The 25048-nt window shown below is 43.8% G+C and overlaps 1 protein-coding gene across 7 annotated transcripts in view; it reads right to left on the bottom strand.

Moving 5' to 3' along the window:
* PNPLA4 (patatin like phospholipase domain containing 4) overlaps positions 1 to 25048 on the bottom strand; it is a 110209-nt gene that overhangs the window by 70194 nt on the left and 14967 nt on the right. For 5 of the 7 annotated variants that reach the window (XR_011025901.1, XR_011025902.1, XM_068265616.1 and 2 more), the window contains exon 2: positions 16768 to 16953. Coding sequence is in view for 4 of the 7 variants with exons in the window: in XM_068265616.1 (XP_068121717.1) it covers positions 16768 to 16947 (180 nt within the window). In the remaining 3 variants the exon portion in view is untranslated. Of the gene's footprint in view, positions 1 to 8404; positions 8435 to 16624; positions 16647 to 16767; positions 16954 to 25048 lie in introns of those variants that run through there. The other 2 variants (XM_068265620.1, XM_068265618.1) reach the window with 2 other exon arrangements.

Below are 25048 nucleotides of genomic sequence, written 5' to 3'. Positions count from 1 at the left end.
CAAACTGAACCCTGGTTTCTGAAGATGCGCTATTATTGTTGCTAGCTAGACAGAATAGAGTGTGTTTAATCGTTTTTATTTGCAGGTCTAGACTCAGCCAGTCAGTGGGTTCCTCTGTCCCATGGTAACAGAGGTGGTGGCAGTTATACCCTGAAATAGTGTGTAATTTGTAATTACCATAACTCACAGGCTCCCTTCTAGTCGGTCTGCTGCCAAAAAGTGGTTTCTGCGCACCGATTGCGACCACAGCTTGCATGGTCTGTGTGCTGAAACCGATTGGAAGACATTTTGAGGTCCGGTCACTAGGGGCCCTGTGACACTTGCCACCATGATTCCAGGCTAGATTCAAAATCCTCATCTCCACATAATGTAACAGGAAACCTCCACAATATGTCCCCTCGCTGCTTTGTCACTTAAATCTATTGCAACTGGAGAATGATCAGATATGACCACGTCTTCAATGGTAACATGCATCAGTCTACTTGCTATGGTCTTTGTGATTAAGAGGTAATCTATTCCTGAAAATGTCTTATTTTTCAGAGAATAATTAGTGTATTCCCTATCCAAGGGATGCAAGTATTTCCATGTGTCCACCATTCCTCCCATGCCCAATGAATGTTTTAATATCATGTCACTAGCTCTAACGTATTTTACTATAGGACTTCTGTCTCCACTACTGAATTTATGTTTCCCCCCAAGACTGTTACATCTTCTTGCTTAGCCACAACCTAATTAAATATAATTTATGAAAAAGGCTTGTTCTCCCCATTGGGTGCGTAAACATTATAAACTCACTTCACCTAAGAGCTGCAGCCTTAAGCACAGACATAGGCCCCTGTCATCTTGTTCGGCAGCAACCACCTGGTGTGGTACAGTACATGCTTGCCTATAATGGTTAACACTCCTGCCTTCTTTTGCACTGCTGGAGTGCTGCAAACGGCCCCTACCCGGAACTTACTTTTTTCATAAACTTAAAATTATTTTGGTCCAAGTGAGTGTCTTGTAGTAAACATATCTACAGTGTAATGATCGGTGTCAGCACACAGAGAGAATCTGATTATTGGTGATCTGCAGTATCACCAAGAATACAGATATATACCTGACTATTGATGATCTGCAGAATCACTAATAATCCAAGTATAACTAACCTCTGGACACCTATATAGTGTGAGTGTTTGGTGCAACAGTAAGGACTTTGAGTGGGACCACCCGAGGAGCAGGTGGTCCTTGGCAGTATGGGAAATACCTCCCTCTGGGAAGTGCAAAAACCTTCCAGCAGCCTGAGAGATCCAAAGGGGTGGAGCCCCAGGCTGGATAGCAGGAAGGACCTGTGCCTGAGTGACACCTGGAAGGTGGGCGTCACAAGCAGGTCTAGAGACTAATCTCTCAATGGAGAGGCATAGCTCTCAAGGTCGGGCAAGCCAGGTCGGCAACACACGGACAGATAAGGTACAGAGACAGAAAGCTGATTCGGTAACCAAGGGCAAGCAGGGTTGGCAACATGTAATCAGATATGCATACGTACCGAATCAGAAAGCAGAGGGATAGTCAGGAATGCAATAGGTCATAACAGATATCAAACAATGCCTAGTCTTGGGTGTGAGGTCCGTGGTCTAAACACCCTGGAACTAGTCTGAAGTATAATATGATGGTACACAGTATCCCTAGTTTTGGGTGTGAGGTCCGTGGCCTTGACACCCTGGAACTAGTCTGAAGTATAACACAATGATAACACAGAATCCCTAGTCTTGGGTGTGAGGTCCGTGGTCTTGACACCCTGGAACTAGTCTGAAGTATAACACAGAAGTAATCTGGCTCAGTGTGAATTCCCAGGTCCTCCTGGTTCTAACACACTATGGGATCTGACTATGGTCTGAGTGCTTTCACGTAAGTGTTCGCAACGGCAGACAACTTGAGACTGACCAGCAGTGACTATATATAGAGCGGCGCTCCCCGGCGCCACCCATCACCGATCAACCAATAGTCACTTGCTCTGAGGTCAGCTGACCAACCTGGTCAGCTGATCCCTTCTCGCTTGTCATAAAGGTTCTGCCTCTCAGCGCTCGTATTCCTCAACCTGTGTGAACTAACTGACCCAGCCACACCAGACGCACGCTGCTGCGTGCAAACCGCCGCGCTGGAGGTGGAATCAGCCGCCTTGCTGCCAGTACACGCGGCGGCTTTTCCGCGATCTGTTACATACAGTAGGTGCAATTTTCAAAGGTGTTTTAATATTCTCGTTCTTTTATTAGGGGATTGTAACTCCTTAACATTCCACAAAATTACTTTATTTTAAACCACGTAGCCTTGTAACTTTAACCTCAGGCCACAGCTCATGTTAGCATAAATTTAAACCTCTGTAAGGTGTTTCTACAGACCGAAAAGATGACCACCCATTTCCCAACCCTATATCCTTCCCCTGCTTTCCCTTATTACTCTCCCATAGTACATGACTTCTCTTCTTTCCCCATGTTACTAACTTCGTCTACCCGACCCCATAACTGGCACGTACAATTCAGCTTAGCAAATATTAACGAGTAAACAATATAGAACATAACTGAGCAACTTGCCCACATCTTCACATAACCAACATATTGTATCACATTACTTAAATCCGTGAGTTGACTTCAATCTTCGACAGGAGCAAAGAATACCGTATATACTCGCAAGCAAGCCGAATTCTTGACCCCCCAAAAGTGGGCCAAAAGTTGGGGGTCGGCTTGCTTGCGAGTCATGGGTGGGTAAGTGGGTGGATAGGTGCTGTCCCTCCCCGCTCCCCCCGCGGCCACCGCTGCTATTACCTTAGGCGGCGCCGCTTCCTCTATCCCCGTCCTCCTCCGGTAACTCATTCACAGCAGCGCGCCCCCCGCTGCTGTGACGACGCAGGAAACCATAGAGAGCGGTTCCCATAGTAACGGCATCGCCGCTACAGGAAGCCGCTCTCTATGGTTTCCTCGTCATCACAGCAGCGAGAGGCGCGCTGCTGTGAATGAGTTACCGGAGGAGGGCGGGGATAGAGGAAGCGGCGCCGCCTAAGGTAATAGCAGCGGCGGCCGCGGGGGGAGCGGGGAGGGACAGCACCTACCCACCCACCCACCCATACTGGGGCACTATGCTAGCTATATGGGGCACTATGCTAGCTATATGGGGCACTATGCTAGCTATATGGGGCACTATACAAGCTATACTGGGGCACTATACAAGCTATAATGGGGCACTATACTAGCTATAATGGGGCACTATACTAGCTATAATGGGGCACTATACTAGCTATAATGGGGCACTATACTAGCTATACTGGGGGCACTATACTAGCTATAATGGGGCACTATACTAGCTATAATGGGGGCACTATACTGAGCACTATACTAACTATACTGGGGGCACTATACTAGCTATAATGGGGCACTATACTAGCTATACTGAGGGCACTATACTAGCTATACTGGGGGCACTATACTAGCTATACTGGGGGCACTATACTAGCTATAATGGGGCACTATACTAGCTATAATGGGGCACTATACTGAGCACTATACTAGCTAAACTGGGGCACTTCACTAGCTATACTGAGCACTATACTAGCTATACTGAGCACTATACTAGCTATACTGAGCACTATACTGAGCACTATACTAGCTATACCGAGCACTATACTAGCTATACTGGGGCATTTTACTAGCTATACTGAGCACTACCTACCTATATTGAGCACTATACTAGCTAAACTGGGGCACTTCACTAGCTATAATGAGCACTATACTGGCTATACTGAGCACTATACTAGCTATAATGAGCACTATACTAGCTATACTGAGCACTATACTAGCTATACTGAGCACTATACTAGCTATACTGAGCACTATACTAGCTATACTGGGGCATTTTACTAGCTATACTGAGCACTACCTACCTATACTGGGCACTATACTAGCTATACTGGGACATACTGGGGGGATCACGCGGCCAGCGTTTCCTACCCCCGGCTTACATGAGGGTCAATCATTTTTTCCTGTTTTTTGGGGTAAAAGTGGGGGGGTCGGCTTACATGCGGGTCGGCTTGCTTGCGAGTATATACGGTACATCTAAGCTCTTCAGTTGGAAGAATTCCATCCAGTAAGTGCAACTTAGTTTCTTTCCCTGGGGCTTACTGCCCCATACTTCAAAGTATGAGGGGCTATTATTCAAAAAGTCCTGTGCCCATTCTGGTGTTTTGAAAGTATGCACTTTATTATCTGAATCCATGACTTTAAGGGTCGCTAGGTTTACCAGAGCAAATTTTATTTTGTTCTTATACAGAGCTCCACAGATCTGACTTAAGGCTTGCCATTATTTAGAGGCCGCTGCTGAGAAATTATTAAATAACCATATTCTGCTACTTTGATATTGAAAATCTTGAGACTGGGCATGGTAGGCAGCCATCAGCTTTGCTTTGTCAGCATAATCTAAATACTTCACCATTACCATACAGGGAGGCAGGTAGTGGTGGTGGGGGGGGGGGGTTCCATCATGACGTTTACGTAGTGGGCCCACTCTGTGCTCATGCTCAATTTTCGGGGGGGGGGGGGGGGGGAACTGATCCTCAGTAAGTTAGGAATGTCCAAAGAAAAAAATAAGAACTTAAGAAGCTTAGATGCTGGGACCTCTTCTGGTATTCCCGCAATACCCACATCCCTTCTACGCCGTCTTTTGTCCAGCTCCTCGATTCTACTGTGTGAGTAGCAGTGAGCGCTATTATATTTACCAGTTCCGGACGTTGGATTGACTCAAATATTCCTCTTCTCTTCTCAACCCACTGCGCTACAATGCTGACATCCTGTTCTGTATCCATGACATATTATGTGATTGGAACCAAGAACAGGATGTCAGCATTGCAGCACTACTCAGTGGAGGAAGAGGAGAGCCAATTTAGCATCTGGAACAGGTAAATATGAAAGGGCTCCCTTTACCACTCTGCACAGGCTGCCAGGCTGGGGATGGCACATTTGGGAGGAGCTGAAGAAATGTGGCACTGCAGAGTGCATATAGTTTTACTAATTTAGCTGCTAAAAAATAAGGCTGTTTGCCAGTCCAGTATTGGATAGTTGGCAGAAGCTCTTTGGGGACATTTATCAAGAGTGTCCGAGACAAAACATTGGTAGGTTTTTAGAAATCTGTGCAGAACTGTCTCAGACATCTTAAGAAATCATTAGATAGTGCAGATTCCTTCTAAAACTGTGGTTGCTGAGGTAACCAATACATCTGCTGTATTGATACAGAAAAGAGAAGTTATAATAGCATAAATATATTATTTTCCATAGATTATTTTATGTTAAATGACAAAATTTAATGTAAATTAGTATATAATTTAAATGTATCACAGCTGAAACCAGGGCCGGCCTTAGGTTTCACAGCGCCCTGAGCGAAGCCTGATTATGGTGCCCCCCCCCCCCCCCCCCCCCTTCACCCTCTACACACACGTTCACCTTTTCTCCTAGGAAAGTATTTCCCAACCTTTTTGAAGTTTAACACATCATGCCAAATGCTTACATTTCAGTGACACACAGGGCCGGATTTGTACTTTGTTCGCCACCAAGGCCCACTTTCTCCGGCTGCCCTTAAAAGCCAGATGACACTGCCCTTCTCAGGATAGATAGATAGATAGATAGATGTAGGTAGGTATAGATGATGGATGGAGGGATGAATAAATAGAGAGCGAGGGAAGGGAGACATATGTACAGCAGTACGGAGGATGTTGGCACTATAATAATAAATAAAAAAAAATATAGGGATGGATCATATACACACACACAGAGAGAGAAGGACAGAGACAGATATGGATGGATGGATACATACAGGATAGAGGAATAGGTAATATTGGGATGGACAGACAGACAGATATATATACATCGAGAGAGAGAGAGAGACACAGATATAGGGATGGATGGAGGGAGGGAGGGGAGAGAGAGAGACAGAGAGAGAGAAGGGATATATATATATATATATATATATATATATATAGATAGATAGATAGATAGATAGATAGATAGATAGATAGATAGATAGAGAGAAGAGAGAGGAGAGACATAGAGAGAGTAGGGAGAGACAGAGAGAGAGGGGAGGAAAGATATATATATATATATATATATATATATATATATATATATATATATATATATATATTATAGATAGATAGATAGATAGATAGATAGGGAGAGACAGAGAGAGTGTGAGAGAGTGTGTGTGTGTACTGCTGCACAAAGTCCAGTCCATTAGGGCTGCATTTTGATCTATGTAAAGCCCCCTGAGTGACTGACCTGCCTCTGTGCTGTAGTCCCCTTTGCTTGCAGTTTGCTGGCACTCTGGGGGAGCTGGGCGATGTGCTCCTGTCACACAGACCTGTGGGCTGCAACAAGTTTCCCTCTGTGGTGGCACCCTCCATCCCCGGCACTCAGATTGCCAGCCCTATAGTTCAGCGGTGGGTGGCCCAGAAGCATTGAAATACAGAAAGTGCTCATTTAGGAAATTAACACTTCCTGTATTTGAGATACACAGTGCCACCACTGGGCTCCCTCTGTCATCAAAGCTGCCGATTCACCCACAGCTGAACAGGGCTGACAGTGAGTTCCAGTGATCGGAAGGAGCCGCGAGTGAGGGGAATAGAAACCCCTGCACATGCGCCCCTTGAAAGCCGGCGCCCTGAGCGACCTCTCCAGTTGCACAGGTCAAAGGCCGGCCGTGGCTGAAACAGAGGATCAATGCCCAGCACTGGAAGGGTTAAGCACAGAACAGCTTCACAGGATACCTGGCAGCAGGTGGGAGGAGCACTTCACAAATCATGTCCAGTCTACACTGCACAATCTGCGTAGAAGTGCTATTAAGCACTTCTTAATCTGCGGCAGTTTAAGAATGGATTTGCACGTTTCTTAACTGTAATGTTTTAGAACTGTTCAAGAAGACATGCTTTGATAAATCTGGTTCCTTATAAATCTTTGCAAACGGCGTGGTGTCAGCATTTGACACACAGTACAGTTACACTGCAATCAAGAACACCTTTCAACTGTCCATACCAAGTGCTCCCAGAGCAGCAGACAGGCAGTGTAAATCCGCCCACCCACCACCACTTCCGACATTTTATAGCATCCTGAATTGGATTGGCTGAATCAGAGCAAGAAAATGGATTTATTATACATTGCTTCATCTGTAAAACAGATCAACAGTAATCATTGGCAGGTGTTCCCAGTAAAACAAGATTGCAAAAATGACATTACTGTACAATAGTGATGTTTTATTAGATGCAAATACTCTAAGCACTCGTGCAAATTTCATGCGAATTGAACCAATCAAAAAAGAGACAAATAGTGCACCTGATTGCCACACTTCCAAGCTGCAAACAATTTACATCAACTCTGCACTCCATGCAGATTTCTTTGCATATCATTGACCATTTTCAAAGCAGGGGTTAGAAAATGATGTAAGTAGGGGTGTGCCAAATTCTTGGGTGTGCACGTAATAATGGGCCCTCCCTCCCTCCCTCCCAAAGGGTCTCAGGGAACCACAGTTTTTGGAGAACAGTGGCATGGGCTGCTTAGTATTGGTTTACCTTTCAGAATATTTATAGTTTTTTGCAAAGCATGACTTCTTAATTAATGCTATCACAGGAATAAAAAGTATTTCTCATATAATGGGTTCTGTTTCAAAGAAAGAGAGCTGCAAACGAATGTTTCCTGGAGGTCGGCAATGGCAGCATTCATATTTTATCCACGACAGCTTTACATGCAACTCCCAAGCAGCTTTTCTCTACCTGCCACGCATGTCTGTCATTCAATGCTTGTCAGGCATTCTTCTCAATACTGTATTCATGGAATGACCATGAATGTGCAGATCTCTAAATGATCAGGGGACTGGAGATTTGCTCATGTTTTCTTACATTACACACTATTATGATTCAGTATTAGCTTTCTTGTACTGCAAAATGCTTTCCCCCTCTCCATCCTCTAGAGAAAGGTAGTGATGAACAGTTGATTAAAAACCCTGCATTGAAATCTCTGTGCACATTATTAACAGACTGAGTCAGTCTTTACAGATGCTCCTTTTCACTTGGTGCACACATGGCTCAATATTTACATGAGTCATATATATGTATGCCCTTCAGCAATCAATAGCAGAAAAACTTGGAATACCTCTAACAATAATTGCTGTTTTCACACAGATTGGCTTCTCTGTTTAGTGACATAGATTGGATTATGCACTTTGTTTTATATGACAAAATTTAAACAGTGAAGAATACATTCCAGTGGATTGAACAGCAGATTTCAGCCAAAAAGGGTCACAAAGAGGAACATAACTGAATGTAACTTGACGAATAAAATTGGGTATTTGTTACAATAGTAATTTATAGATTATTTAGTTATTGTCCGCTTACTGTAAAATCTTTCATAACCCGTCACTGGGAGGAGAACACTTTGTGACATCCTAGCCTAGGCCAGGACTGGGCAAACTTTGCTTGGCCCAGGCCGGATGCTGCAGACCGCATTCCTTGAATTCCTCCACCCTCCCTCCCTGCAGGGTCACAAGGGGGGCGAAAACAAACTCACCTGATCGCCAAATCCAGCATCGCGTCTCCTTGGCAACAGGACATCACATTACACTACTGCAGCAAAAGAGATCAGCAGGACTGCTAGGAAACTGGTATTGTTTAAAAGAAAATAAATATGACAGCCTCCATCTCCCTGTTTCAGTTAAGATGTACCTTAAGATAGCCACACATTGATAGATGGCTGCCGTAATCTTATCAGAGAGAGCTTTTTTCCTTTCGCACACTGCATATAAATTAGCAATAGATTTCAGCATGATCAACATTTTCCATCTGATCAAAAATGTTGATCGATTCTGGGTGAAAATCAATTGAAATTACAATTGGGCTGGGATGTTGGGGCATAGATTTCTAGAAGACTGGATCTTAGTGATTGAATCTGCTGGGAAAATCGACAAGTATGTAGCTACCTTTGGCCAACTAACTCTGTCATTAATGCCGAAAAGCAGTGTTAGCACTGTAAATATACAGTCATGGCCATAAATATTGGGACAATTCTACCATTGTTGGCTCTATACACAACCACAACGGATTTGTGTAACGAATGTGGAATTATCTCCGTGGTCAGCGCACAGAAAGACATAGCAACGAACAATGATCAGAACATCAAGGAAAATAACAAACGCTAGCTAAACGCGAACACCTCACTCATTCGCAACAGCGAACGCGTTTAAGACACGATCACCGCGCGTTAGGCGCCCAGTGATAAGCGTGCCACCCTAACTAACCAATGTAACGCAAACACGAAATAGAGAACGAGAATGCTTGCTAAACGGTTACCTCACCGAGCCTACAGCAAGCGTTCGTACCAGACAAAACAGTACAGAAGGAACCACCGGCACTACCGCTAGGGCGAGTGCGATCCCAACAGACAGAACAATTTGCTGTCGACCGCCGCTGGCGACAAGACAATCGCAAGACAGAAGGAGTAACCAGTAGCAACCGCAGCTGAGGTTATACTCCAAGATACGGACTAGAAAGATCCACCACCTCTAACGCTAGGGCAAATGCAATCTAAGTTCAAGACAGAAAGATTCACTATCGCCAACCGCTGGCGACCGTGCAATCGCACAGACAAGACAAGACAGAATAGGCAGTACAAATTATACACAAACTGACTGCACTAAATAGGAATGCAAGGAGCACTCCCCAAGAATTAACTACACTAAGATAGCAATGGCTGACACTCCAGGTGTGTTTAGCAGGAACAAACCTCTATGACCAGCAGGGAATTCTGGGAGCAAAAGGTATTTATACTGCAATCCATCAAAGGATGCAGCTAATCCATTTGCATGACAAGTGTATGCAAATTCCTCACCAGCAGAGTAACTCTGAAACTTGCAAAGTGAAGACAGGTCTCTTTTCCAGAGACCTGCAGCACTCAGACCTAAGGAATGGTCAAACAGCTGTCTGCCTGTGCAGACAGCTGAGCGGATCATTACAATTTGTAATTAAACACACACGATGTGCTTTAACTGCAGACTCTCAGCTTTAATTTGAGGGTATTTAGAGATGTAACCCATTGGTGAGCCTTAAAAACAGGAAGGCCACATTAGTTTGCCAAATGACATCTAAAAAAGCCTTCACAGGTCTGGAACAACATGCTATGGAAATGTGAGACCAAGATCAACCTGTACCAGAGTGATGGGAAGAGTAGAGTATGGAGAAGGAAAGGAACTGCTCATAATCCTAAGCATACCGCCTCATCAGTGAAGCATGGTGGTGGTAGTGTCATGGCGTTTGCATGCATGGCTGCCAATGGAACTGGTTCTCTTGTATTTATTGATGATGTGACTGCTGACAAAAGCAGCAGGATGAATTCAGAAGTGTTCCAAGCAATATTATCTGCTCATATTCAGCCACATGCTTCAGAACTCAATGGAAGGTGCTTCACAGTGCATATGGATAATGAACCAAAACAGGGTCATTGAGGGGGAATGTTATGCAATGGCCAAGTCAATCACCTGACCTGAATCCGATTGAGCATACATTTCACTTGCTGAGGACAAAACTGAAGGGAAAATGGGAGACCTGGCAGAGCATCACCAGGGATAAAACCCAGCGTCTGGTGAGGTCTATGCATTCCAGACTTTAGCCTGTAATTGACTGCAAAGGATTTGCAACCAAGTATTAAAAAGTGAAAGTTTGATTTATGATTATTATTATTCTGTCCCATTACTTTTGCTCCCTTAACAAGTGGGAGGCACATATGCAAACTGTTGTAATTCCACCACCATTCACCTATTAGGATGTAAATACCCTCAAATTAAAGCTGACAGTCTTCAGTTAAAGCACATCATATTTGTTTCATTTTAAATCCATTGTGGTTGTGTAAAGAGACAACAATGTTAGAACTGTGTAGCTGCCCCAATATTTATGGACCTGACTGTATACAGTTGGTAACAGAGTCCTCCAAATTCACTGTAAAACCAGGATCCTGGGCATTCACAGGCTCTGCTAATCTGTTCAGTATACAGGCTTGAGGAATGGGTGAGATAAGAAAGGACAACAGCACCAACAACCTGTGTTTCAGTTCAAGTGGGATTTGTACGCAAAACAACTGTTAGCTGTTTGGTACCGCCACCCACCTGCCTGGGCATTCAGGGATACCTCTCACTGTCTATGTGACAGAATAAAGGTGTCAAATGCAGGTTTATGCTATTGTACATCCTTCTCTCACCCATGACTGCAATTAACTCCTAAGTATTAAGGTGGCCACTAATGGTCCAATTTCTAGTAAAAAATTGTTGGAGCGATCAGAAATTCTGATCGGATTGGTTGTAAATAATCTCCGTTGATGGGCACAATCGATTAAAAGCGATTATAAAAATAGTGGTCCGATTGGATTTTCAACAAACCAAAATTTGGATTTTATTGTTGGTTGTGATAGAGAGAAAGCAAAGATTGGTTTGTTTGATGGTGTAGTGAACGATTTTTCTTCAAATCAGAATTATCTGATCACTCGAACGATTTTTTGCTAGAAATTGAATCGTTAGTGGCCACCTTTAGAATAAGCTCTAAAGACATAATGTATGGAATGGTGTGGCTCTGTAAAATGCATAAGCTATAGGCTCACTATATGCCAGCAGTTCTGTATTGTGATGGGCTTTTAGGGGGATATGAATTTCATATTTAGGACTGATGCATCATGGGAAACCACACTTGCTGACTTCAGGCTGAATTATTTCAAATATCTTCTGTTTTAAGAAGAATCAAGAAGTTTTGAATCAGGATATTGGCTAACTTAAAAGAATTAGGTGTAAGCTTTTGACTATTCAGCTTATAGCAGACTTAAGTTAGCCCATAAATGGTATCATCCTAAGTATTACTGATGGCGAACATGTTACAATACTCTACTGTTTTAAAAAGGAATAATTATATTCCGCATCCCTTTTTTAAGAGGGCTTTTTGATCTCTTTTCGCCCACTATACTCTCCTGTTGGTTCTGGGTTACCATGAGCTATCTGGGTACCATGGCCATTTCTAGGGCCGTGCAGCCCGTGCGGGGGCCTTGAGTGCTGTTGGGAGGGGGGCGCTGTGATGGAGGGGGGAACCGCAGCTGCGGGGAGGGCAGCCCGACCTCTCCCTCCCTTCCTCTCCCCGGGCCGCCCTCAGTGCTCTCCCCTCGGACTGCAAAGCAATGCGCAGGGAAGCGCTATACAAAACTACTCACCTCCCTGGTTCCAATCGCTGCTCACTCGCCGCCAGTCTCCTCTCTGCATAGAGTAGATGCTAATACTCACACACACTGCTTCCTGCTAAACAGGTATCAGCTGTATCAGCGTCTATGCAGAGAGGAGACTGGCGGCGAGTGAGCAGCGATTGGAACCAGGGAGGTGAGTAGTTTTGTATAGCGCTTCCCTGCGCATTGCTTTGCAGTCCGAGGGGGGAGCACAGAGGGCGGCCCGGGGAGAGTAAGGGAGGGCGAGGTCGGGCTGCCCTCCCCGCGGCTGCGGCTTCCCCCTCCATTATGGGGGGCACCTACCTAACCTATACTGGGGCAGCTACCTATCTAACCTATCCTGGGGGGCACCTACCTATCTAACCTATACTGGGGGGCAGCTACCTAATCTAACCTATACTGGGGGGCACCTACCTAATCTAACCTATACTGGGGGGCAGCTACCTAATCTAACCTATACTGGGGGCAGCTACCTAATCTAACCTATACTGGGGGGCAGCTACCTAATCTAACCTATACTGGGGGGCACCTACCAAATCTAACCTATACTGGGGGGGGGCACCTACCTAATCTAACCTATACTGGGGGGCACCTACCTAATCTAACCTATACTGGGGGGCAGCTACCTATCTAACCTATACTGGGGGGCAGCTACCTATCTAACCTATACTGGGGGGAACATACCTATCTAACCTATACTGGGGGCAGCTACCTATCTAACCTGGGGGGCAGCTACCTAATCTAACCTATACTGAGGGGGCAGCTACCTAATCTAACCTATACTGGGGGGCACCTACCTATCTAACCTATACTGGGGGGCACCTACCTATCTAACCTATATGGGGGGGCACCTACCTATCTAACCTATACTGAGGGGCAGCTACCTATCTAACCTATAGTGGGAGCATTAACTTATCTAACCTGTACAGGTGACTACTATACTGGCTACCTATACTGGCTACCTATACTGGGGTACCTATTCTGGGCTACCTATACTGGGGGAATCTATACTGAGTGCAACTTGACCTGGCTAATCTATACTGCGGGCACCCATACCTTGCTTCGGGGGGCACAATTTTTACACCCTCGCCCCCTGGGTGCATTTTAGCCTAGAAACTGCACTGCTGGGTACTCTGGGTACTCTTTAATACTTTCTACATTCTGTCTATACTAGAGTTAGGCAACTGAAAACTTTTGAGGTCCGGTCCAATGAAACTTGTTGAAATTCTCCTTTTAAGATCAGGAAAATAGATAACTTATACTTAACCACTTCACAACTGAGGGGTTTTACCCCTTGAGCACCAGAGCAATTTTCACCTTTCAGCGCTCCTTCCATTCATTCGTCTATAACTTTATCATTACTTGTCACAATGAAATGAACTATATCTTGTTTTCGCCACAAATTAGGCTTTCTTTAGGTGGGGCATTATGCCAAGAATTATTTTATTCTAAATGTGTTTTAATGGGAAAATAGGAAAAAATGTGGGAAAAAAAATATTATTTTTCAGTTTTCGGCCTTTATAGTTTTTAAATACTGCATGCTACTGTAATTAAAACGCATGAAATTTATTTGCCCATTTGTCCTGGTTATAAAACAGTTTAAATTATGTCCCTATCACAATGCCAATATTTTATTTGGAAATAAAGGTGCATTTTTTTCGGTTTTGCGTCCATCCCTAATTACAAGACCATAGTTTATAAAGTAAGTGGGTTATACCCTCTTGACATAAATATTTAAAAAGTTCAGTCCCTAAGGTAACTCCTTATGTATTTTTTTTAATTGTACATTTTTTTATTACAAAAAAAAAATTGGGTAGTGTGGGAGGTAATGAGTTAATTTTTAGTATATAACTAATGTATTTATATATGAAAAATGCTTTAGGGTGTAGTTTTACTTTTTGTTTATGCGTCCTGCAAGCGTCCGGAAGGACGCTTGCAGGAAGTGTTATGAGGCTGGGAAACTTTTTTTCTTTCACAATGATCGCGCTGCTTCTCGTAGAAGCAGCTGATCATTGCGGGGGCTTGGATCAACGAACGAGAATGGTTTTACCGTTCATTGATCTCCGGGTGAGCGGGCGGCGGTGTGCGCGGGGGCGCGCGGATGAGCGAGCGGGAACACGACAGCGGCGTCAGGTGCGGATTTCTCCATCCCTGGTGTTAACAGGGTGGAAAAAGGGACAGAGAAATCCGCACCGCTGGGGGTAAAGTGGTTAAAGGACTTACGAGGCCAAAACAACTAAAAAAAGTAAAGTACCTGCATGATGTTTAAATGCACGGAGGACACCATCCGCGCCCTCCATGCAGTTCCACCGGGTCCCCTTGGTGAAATCGCCCCCCGTGCCGCTCGCGACCCCACAGGCCAGGTTGGGCCAACCCCCCCGAACCACGCACTGTGGCGTGGATCAGGGGGGGAGGCCCTAGAGCTGCGCAGCTGCACTCGCGGCAATGCGGGCTGCGCAGCCGCGGCCAGCTCTGGCGGCCATACTAGGGGTGGCAGGAGAGCCCGACCTAGCCTGTGGGGTCGCGAGCGGCACGGGGGGGCGATTTCACTAAGGGGACCCGGCGTAACTGCACGGAGGGCGCCGATGGCGTCCTCCGTGCATTTAAACATTATGCAGGTACTTTACTTTTTTAGTGGTTTTGGCCTCGTAAGTCCTTTAACACTTAATGAGGGACTCAACTGTACATAATGTCATGAATAAAATTGCTTATTTTTACCATATTAATTTATTAATCAATGTTTGCTCCCTGTAAAATGTTATCTCACTCTAATTAACATTCTTAAACTAGCACATCTAAAGTGAGAGGAATAAGGAGTCTTCTATCTTCATTCCCTGGGCTTCTGCCTTTAGTTATTTTCCAGTCACACACCTGCAACAAGCATGTAGCCAGTGGAGTCACTCCAGATTTAAAGTATCTGATATACATGCTCATTCTGGGCCAGTGACAAAGTGTTAGAAGCAGAGCATCAGCACAAAGTTTCGGCAAAAGAAATTGGCCCTGATTCATGAGGCTGCACTGCTATAGCAGCCCGAGCTACATGACACCAGCGCACGGTAATGCAGGGCTGCACACTAGGGCCCATATGCAATTAACTTTTTCACCTGAGTTATATCCTAGGAGATAATTTTCATCTTCTCTTTAAACTAACTTTTTAGCATTTCAATATTGAAAAGGTACCCAAAAGTTGGTGAAAAAGTGCTATCAAATTTATTTTTAGTATTTTCTTGCTGGCTGGTGGCTTAAAATGCATTTTATGACAAGTTCTGAAAATATTACCTAAAAGAAAACGCAGGTGAAAAAGTGAATTGCGTATGGCCCTATGTGCGGTAGTGCTGCGTAGCATAACTTTCTTAGTTACAGGCCCTGTTTAATGTACGCTCCTGGGTGCTGTGAAGTATCACGACGGTGATACTTCATTGGGGCGGTCTGTACTATGTTAATTAGCATAGTAGCAGCCACGCTAGTGAAGTATAGCGGTCGCAATACTTCATAGCACTCAGGAGTGGGCGTTACTATGCAAAAAGGGCCTGTAACTAAGGAAGTCATGCTATGCAGCACTACCGTGCATAGCGTGCAGCCCTGTATTTACCTTGCGCTGGTGTCATGTAGCTCGCGCTTCATGAATCAGGCACACTTTTTAGTAGAGAATGAAGATGGCAGCCTCCATATTCTACTCACTTCAGGTTCCCCTTAAATACCTTAGATGTCGGTATCTTTACTGCTGGCAATGCAGTGTGATCCCCCCATGAAGTGAGTAGAGATATTATATGATCTCCTGGAGTGCTATGAGGGAGAAGGCTGCATGACATCATTGTCTACGCTAAAGATCACTTAGAGAGCAAGATTACATACCAATATACAGTAATATATAGATATAGGAAGTGATGCTAAAACAGGGTAATTAGGCTAAAAATGGATATCACGAATACTTTATTACATTCCATTATGTATGTCATTACTGTTCCTGTTTAAGGGAGTTTTTAACAGGGCTGCATAAAAAATGTACTGTATATTAATATTCCACTTATAACAATCAAATAGTCACTAAATGAAATATGTTAAATTACTAAATTATGTATAACAATATTATTGTACTGAAATGCAGTTCTCTACTAAGAACAGATTTAGATATGTCACAAGTTTTAATGTGCTGACTTTGTTTAAAATTAATGTCATGTTTTTTTTGTGTGTGTGTGTTTGTTTTGTTTTGTTTTTTTTCCTGCAATTCAGTGTCATTTTTCATGGTGTTGTAACATTTAAGTGATCAAGACAATAAACATTTACATGGCCAAGCAAGGGTACTGCACATAAGACACAAGAATACTGTGCAGTCTGTAAAATGAAGAGATAGATGGAAGACCTACCGTTAAGTACTGTATGTACAGAAATACCAAGGAACACTAGGAAAGATAAAACCATACCCCAATGTGATCACAGGTTCAGCTATTAGCTAACATATTGGCTATGCAACAAAATAACAAACATCCATTTAACATGAACATAGTACCTTTATTTTGTCTGGAGCTGTGAGGAGAACTGTAGCAACTAGGGATCCTGCAGAAGCGCCAGCAAAGTGTTTCACAGCATTCAACATTTTCTGACCATGCTTTAAAAGAGCAGATGCTGCCCCCAAGTGGTAAATTCCAAGAAAACCACATGCAGCAAAAGACAGGTTTAAATGGTTCATTGTGATCTACAAAATGACATTAAAACAACACGTTATGGAGTGTGACACTTTCTATGGTAACAAATGGACAATGTTGATCAGGAATTTGCATGTGTCAGCCTAAATTATGCACATGTAGGTTGTTTTGTGACTAAGGAAGAGAAGAAAGAAAGCAAGCTTAGGAAGAAGTTTAATCATATGCATCAGAATTAAAGTAAAATGCAAGGAAAAAAATTAACCACCTAACACCCAAAGTTTGCAAAAAAATAGACTCTGGTTATCTGCTTTAGGGCTGGTTCAGTCGGACGCTTGCGGAGCGTTTACTGCAAGCGTTCGGAACGTCGCAGTAAACGCTCCCATTCAAGTGAATGGGAGCGTTTACACTGAGCTTTTGCGTGCGTTTGCACGATCGCGTTCGAGCTGCCCCTGGAAGCGACATGTAGCTTCCAGGGGGCGGCCAACCACGACGGCTAATGTCCCCCTAGGGGAACAAAAAACGTGACCGCATCGGAACGCGACGCGAAGGCTACTGAAAGCCTGACCGCGCAGCCGCCGCAACGCCCAAAGACGCGACGCCACGCAGACGTCCGTCTGAACCAGCCCTTAAACTGCAGCTCCATATAGTAATGCATTTACTACAGAACTCCATTAAAGCCAGCTCCTGTAAAAATAGGTTGCCCATAAAATTGGGCTACCTCACCCACTGAGGTTAAAGTTCAAATATGGCAAAAAATAAAAATGAAATACTTATAAAATGTAAATTTCTCTTAGAGTAAATGCACTTCCAGAGCATACATTGGATTTTTCTTTTGTTGCTGTCTTTACAGCAGGTAGTGAAAATCTGTCAAGTTTTGGACTAGTCCATCTACTCATGGGGATTCTCAGGTGTTTATTTACAAAAGCAGTTATTGAACTGCAGTTACTCATTCTAACTTAATTGTCATAATAGTGAGTACACTTGTATAGATCCTTTCCAGGGAGTACTTTTGAAAGAATAAAGGTAATACTAAGAATCCCCCATGAGGAGACAAACTGGTCTAAAACCTGTCATATCTGTCAACCAGCTTTTTAATGCCTACTACAAGTAACAGCAACATAGGATAAAAGTAATATATATTGCATTTTACTCTAGAAGAAATGTACATTTCATATGTTTTTTAAAATGTATTTTTTTGTGCGTGATAAGTTGTCCTTTAAGGTAGCTTACTAACCCGTCTCTCACATCCTTATTGAATATACTGTATAGTCATCGTTTCTGCCTTTGGGGTTGATGCAGAAAAGGCCAATAACATTGCACACCGAATGGCAATGTTACCAGCCTGCACCGAAACTAGTAACGCTCATTGTGCAGATAGCGCAACAAACGTTGCCATAGCATTGCACATAAATGGCGTATCTGCGGTACGGTTGTAGTATAGCCACACCCTACCGCTATGACACTGTTTAAGTGCATTGCTATAGTAACGATCATCTCGCTATTGATCCAATAAGCATTACTAGGTTCATCGCAGGCCAGTAACACCGGTGTGCGGTGTGCAATGTTATCAGCCTTTTTTGCATCAACCCCACTGTCCCAAATTAATTTCAGCTGTTTAAAAAGCCCAATTCCTTATCCAGGTCACAGTACAGCAAGCACTTAACAATACAAAATGTAATACAAAACATACATAGTTGATACCATAGAGTTCTAAACAAACATAATTAATTGAAAATTATCATTGGGCTAATTTAAATACAATTTTCTAGACCACAGACATATACTATATCAGTTTATAAAAGAAGCCCCATCTTTCATCTATAAAAAAAAATATGAAAGTTAATTAAGTTGACAATGAAATCCAAGGTGCAACTAATAAATACAAAAGAAAGGGAACTGGATTGGTTATATGGAGAATTTAAAGTTTTAAAGGCTTGGGCCAGAGGTGAAATATCCACAATAATAAAGGCTGCTGCCACTTAGGGCTCACACTTCAACTGTGCAACCACCATGACCAGGAGAAGCAGCTGTCCTCTAAGTGAATCCAAATAATTGGCATGAACTAATGAAAAGTCAGATCTGGGCACTAAATGATGGAAAAAAAATCCTACCTTAAAGGATAACTGAAGTGAGAAGAATATGGAGACTGTTTTTATTTCTTTTTAAACAATGACAGTTGCTTGGCAGCCCTGCTGATCGATTTGGCTGCAGTAGTTTTTAAATAAAACCAGAAACTTTTAATTGAATTATTAATTATTCAATCATCTTGGGTACCTCTTACTCTGTTTACTGGTATTACAGCTAGTCAGTAACTGTGCTATTGTTACTAGTGGTTGGGTAGTTGGGAGGGAAGCAGGAAATGTTGGCGCCTGCAGCCATTAGAAAATTTGGACGCCGCATTAACCAGTGACCAATAGCAGACTATCAGTAATTTAACTGTTATTCTACAAGCGACTTCACTCAGTGCCCAAATTCTAGGACGTCCCTTTTTCATACATGCAGTTGGAAGAGCTGAGTGGCTAAAATTAGTAGAGATCTGTACTCTCAGGGGTGCACAGCGACTAAGCACTGAAATGTCTGGGAAAATCTGAGGCACTCTCTGGAAACATGTCAAGAGGTAAAATAAGGGGTAAAATAAGTGAGGCTTATCAGTGGGCATAGGTAATGTACACAGCTTCTTGGAAGTGTGCAATGTATTTAAGAGCATGCAAGCATAAGTGCAGAACGCAAATATATTTGCATCACCTTAGAGTATTTATGCCAAATGTGGCCTGCAACTGTTTTCCCCACTTTGTGTTATGCACAGTGTTGATCGGATACCTCATTATCCTATTCGAGTTTGGTCAAATTCGGATAGTAAACTATCCGAATTCACTCGAAGTTCGATATTCGAGTTAATCGAATATCCGATTCGACCTCGGATATCCGACGTCACTATCCGAGTCTGTAGTCGAGTAAAATATTCGAGCTGGCCTTAAATAGCTTTTAAAACTTGTATTGGAGGTCAATGATGCATGAAACCACCTTTTTTATGAAGAAAAACATCAAGTGATTATGTGGTGATGTAGTAGTTATAAAAAAAGGTATCAAAAATAGTAAATTAACTTCATGAAAAGTGTTTGCATGAGAAGGTGTGTCCAAAATGGTTGTTGAAAGTCTCCTTCTCCTTCTCCTTCTCCTTCTTCTTCTTCTTCTTCTTCTTCATCATTATATTATGTGTCTTGTTTTTCCTTTCTTTTGTAATATTTAGTTTTTACTTAATTTGTGGAAATATTTTATTTTAATAACACCATAGTTATATTTGTGTTGATGGCATAATAGGTAAGTAGTGGCACATTGCAAGCCACAACGCCTTTTTCTGTGTACCCTGGCGGTGGTAAACCACAGACATCAGCAGGAGGAGGAAGTAGTTGCAAGTTGTAGTGTGGTAATAGCTGGTAGGAGAGTGGGTGGGCAGGTGGCAGGCTGGCAGCAGAAAATAGTTCTTCTTCTGTTCTCCCTGGCAGTGGTAGCAGCACACAGACAGCAGAAGCTCAATGCAGCTACAGGAGGAGGAGTAGTGTGTGTCAGGCAGTGTGATGTGACTGATATAATAGGCCCTGGTTCCTAGCGGTGGTACCAAGGCCGTAAATAAACAGCATGAGGTTCCAGACAGCAGTCGTGAAGCCCACATTGTGTCCAATACACAATTGGGACAGCACAGTTTTCAACCCGGACACCTCTAAATTAATTACAATTTTTTTTTCAAATTGATGCAGCTATTTTTGAGCGTAATAGCTGGTGGCGCATGGGCAGCAGCACCTTGTAATGTGTTCCCTGGCAGTGGAGAGTAGACACAGACAGCAGGAGGAAATACAACAGCAGGCAGCGTGAGGAGGATGAGTGTGTGGCAGACTGGCAGCAGGAGGGCAGGCTGCGAGACATAATAGGCCCTGGGTCCTAGCGGTGGTACCAGGGCCATAAATAAACAACATGAGGTTCCAGACAGCGGTCGTGAAGCCCACATTGTGTCCAATACACAATTGGGACAGCACAGTTTTCAACCCAAACACCTCTAAATTAATTACAATTTTTTTTTCAAAATAATGCAGGCAGCTATTTTTGAGATTAATAGCTGGTGGCGCATGGGCAGCAGCACCTTTTAATGTGTTCCCTGGCAGTGGAGACACAGACAGCAGGAAGAAATACAGCAGCAGCAGCAGCAGGTGTAATGTGTGTGTGGCAGACTGGCATTTGGCAGCAGGCAGGAGGGCAGGCAGCGAGACATAATAGGCCCTGGCTCCTAGCGGTGGTACTAGGGCCGTAAATAAGCAGCATGAGGTTCCAGGCAGCGGTCGTGAAGCCCACATTGTGTCCAATACACAATTGGGACAGCAAAGTTTTCAACCCGGACACCTCTAAATTAATTACATTTTTTTTTCAAATTGATGCAGCTATTTTTGAGCGTAATAGCTGGTGGCGCATGGGCAGCAGCACCTTGTAATGTGTTCCCTGGCAGTGGAGACACAGACAGCAGGAGGAAATACAACAGCAGGCAGCGTGAGGAGGATGAGTGTGTGGCAGACTGGCATTTGGCAGCAGGCAGGAGGGCAGGCAGCGAGACATAATAGGCCCTGGGTCCTAGCGGTGGTACCAGGGACGTAAATAAACAGCATGAGGTTCCAGACAGTGGTCGTGAAGCCCACATTGTGTCCAATACACAATTGGGACAGCACAGTTTTCAACCCGGACACCTCTAAATTAATTACATTTTTTTTTTCAAATTGATGCAGCTATTTTTGAGCGTAATAGCTCGTGGCGCATGGGCAGCAGCACCTTGTAATGTGTTCCCTGGCAGTGGAGACACAGACAGCAGGAGGAAATACAACAGCAGGCAGCGTGAGGAGGATGAGTGTGTGGCAGACTGGCAGCAGGAGGGCAGGCAGCGAGACATAATAGGCCCTGGTTCCTAGCGGTGGTACCAGGGCCATAAATAAAAGCCATGAGGTTCCAGACAGCGGTCGTGAAGCCAACATTGTGTCCAATACACAATTGGGACAGCACAGTTTTCAACCCGGACACCTCTTAAATAATTACAATTTTTTTTTTCAAAATAATGCAGGCAGCTATTTTTGAGCGTAATAGCTGGTGGCGCATGGGCAGCAACACCTTTTAATGTGTTCCCTGGCAGTGGAGACACAGACAGCAGGAAGAAATACAGCAGCAGCAGGTGTAATGTGTGTGTGGCAGACTGGCATTTGGCAGCAGGCAGGAGGGCAGGCAGCGAGACATAATAGGCCCTGGGTCCTAGCAGTGGTTCCAGGGCCGTAAATAAACAGAATGAGGTTCCAGACAGTGGTCGTGAAGCCCACATTGTGTCCAATACACAATTGGGACAGCACAGTTTTCAACCCGGACACCTCTAAAATAATTACAAATTTATTTTATTTTTTTTCAAAATAATGCAGGCAGCTATTTTTGAGCGTAATAGCTGGTGGCGCATGGGCAGCAACACCTTGTAATGTGTTCCCTGGCAGTGGAAATATACAGACAGCAGGAGGAAATACAGCAGCAGGCAGCGTGAGGAGGATGAGTGTGTGGCAGACTGGCATTTGGCAGCAGGCAGGAGGGCAGGCAGCGAGACATAATAGGCCCTGGGTCCTAGCGGTGGTTCCAGGGCCGTAAATAAACACCCTGAGGTTCCAGACAGCGGTCGTGAAGCCCACATTGTGTCCAATACACAATTGGGACAGCACAGTTTTCAACCCAGACACCTCTAAAATAATTACAATTTTTTTTTTCAAAATAATGCAGGCAGTGAGGCAGTTATTTTTGAGCGTAATAGCTGGTGGCGCATGGGCAGCAGCACCTTTAATGTGTTCCCTGGCAGTGGAGACACAGACAGCAGGAGGAAATACAACAGCAGGCAGCGTGAGGAGGTTGAGTGTGTAGCAGACTGGCAGCAGGCAGCAGGCAGGAGGGCAGGCAGCGAGACATAATAGGCCTTGGGTCCTAGCGGTGGTTCCAGGGCCGTAAATAAACACAATGAGGTTCCAGACAGCGGTCGTGAAGCCGACACTGTGTCCAATACACAATTGGGACAGCACAGTTTTCAACCCTAAGGCTAGACAGGTACTGGTGGTAGGGGATTCAATTATTAGGCGCACAGATAGGGTAATCTGTCGAAGAAACCGCGAATGCCGTACAGTCTGTTGCCTCCCGGGTGCTCGGGTTCGGCATGTAGCGGAAAGAATTGACAGATTACTCTGTGGGGCTGGGGAAAACCCGGCTGTCATGGTACACATTGGCACCAATGACAAAGTTAGTGGGAGATGGAAGGTCCTCAAAAATGATTTTCAGGTACTTGGAGATAAACTTAAAGCAAGGACCTCCAAGGTGGTGTTTTCTGAAATACTGCCAGTGCCACGTGCTACATCTGAGAGACAGAGGGAGCTTAGGGAGTTAAATAAGTGGCTGAGAAATTGGTGTAGGAAGGAAGGGTTTGGGTTCCTGGAGAACTGGGCAGACTTTGCAGTTGGCTACAGGTTCTACAGCAGGGATGGGCTGCACCTTAATGGGGAGGGTGCAGCTGCATTGGGGGAGAAGATGGCTAAATGGTTGGAGGAGATTTTAAACTAGGATCTGGGGGGAGGCGGGAGGATAAAGTCTCAATACGTAGACAAGATGAGGTAAAAAGACAGTGGGAACCTATCATTATGGAGGGTGGAGAGGGGGGTGGGGACAGTGTAAAGATTAAGGAGGTTGGTAAAAATTCAAGTAGCCCATTTCATGTAAACAAAATTGGTAAATGTGGTGGTAAAAATATAAAGTGCATGGTAACCAATGCTCGGAGCCTTGCAAATAAAATAGACAAACTAGAGTTCATTCTGAATGACAAAGGCTATGACATTGTGGGAATAACCGAGACATGGATGGATGAAAGCCATGACTGGATAGCTAATTTAAAAGGATACAATGTGTTTAGGAGGGATAGAACAGGGAAAAAGGTGGAGGGGTTTGTCTCTTTGTTAAGAATTCTCTTACAGCTGTCCTCAACGATGAGATGGAGGAAGATTGTGAAGATGTGGAGTCTGTTTGGGTAAATATTCATGGTGGAAATAAAAGTTGCCAATTGCTTATTGGGGTATGCTACAGGCCACCTCTTATTAATGAAGCTGCAGAACTGCGATTACTACAGCAGATTGAAAAAGCTGCAGGTAAAAATGAGGTCATAATTATGGGCGACTTCAACTTTCCAGACATTGACTGGAGTATTGAGGCTACCCATTCTGGTAAAAGCAGCAGATTTCTGGCAGCACTACAGGACAATTACTTGACTCAAATGGTAACTGAACCAACTAGGGGGAATGCGTTACTGGATCTGATCATTTCTAATAGACCAGATAATGTATCAAATGTGCAGGTTCAAGAACATTTGGGAAATAGTGATCACAACATGATAACGTTTGATCTGGTGACTGATAGGCCACGGGGCAGCGGGACCACTAAAACTATGAATTTTAGAAAAGCAAAGTTCACTCAAATTAGGCAGGCACTAAGTTTGGTGAACTGGGATAATGTACTACAAGGGGAAGACACTGAAGGGAAATGGCAAGCTTTTAAACTTATACTCAATCAATACTGTAGTATGTATATCCCATATGGAAACAAAATGTCTAGGAATAAAAAAAAAGGCCTCTATGGATGAATAGAAAGGTTAAAGATAAAATGAAGAGGAAAAAGAATGCCTATAAGGTCTTAAAACAGGAGGGGACCGAGGCTGCACTAAGCAATTATAAGGAGTGCAATACAAATTGTAAAAAAGAAATTAGGCAGGCAAAGATTGAAGCTGAAAAACAAATTGCTAAGGATATCAAATCTAACCTAAAAAAGTTTTACAAGTACATTAACTCTAAAAAAAGAAAGGTTGACTGTATAGGACTCCTAAAGGATGAGGATGGGAACTCAATGGTGGATGACCAAGGTAAGGCAGAGTTATTAAATGCTTTCTTTGCTTCTGTCTTCACAAAAGAAACAGCATTGTTGCAAACTACAGAGGCGGAAGAGTCTCAATCTTCTAACTGTAATATTAAATACTTAACGCAGGAAGAAGTGAAGGCAAGACTAAATAAATTAAAAATAGACAAGGCACCTGGCCCGGATGGC

The sequence above is a fragment of the Hyperolius riggenbachi genome, chromosome 2 (genome assembly GCF_040937935.1).
Source record: "Hyperolius riggenbachi isolate aHypRig1 chromosome 2, aHypRig1.pri, whole genome shotgun sequence".
Classification (NCBI taxonomy): domain Eukaryota; kingdom Metazoa; phylum Chordata; class Amphibia; order Anura; family Hyperoliidae; genus Hyperolius; species Hyperolius riggenbachi.
Note: the sequence above shows the minus strand (reverse complement) of the source record. Positions and strands in the feature narration are given on the sequence as shown.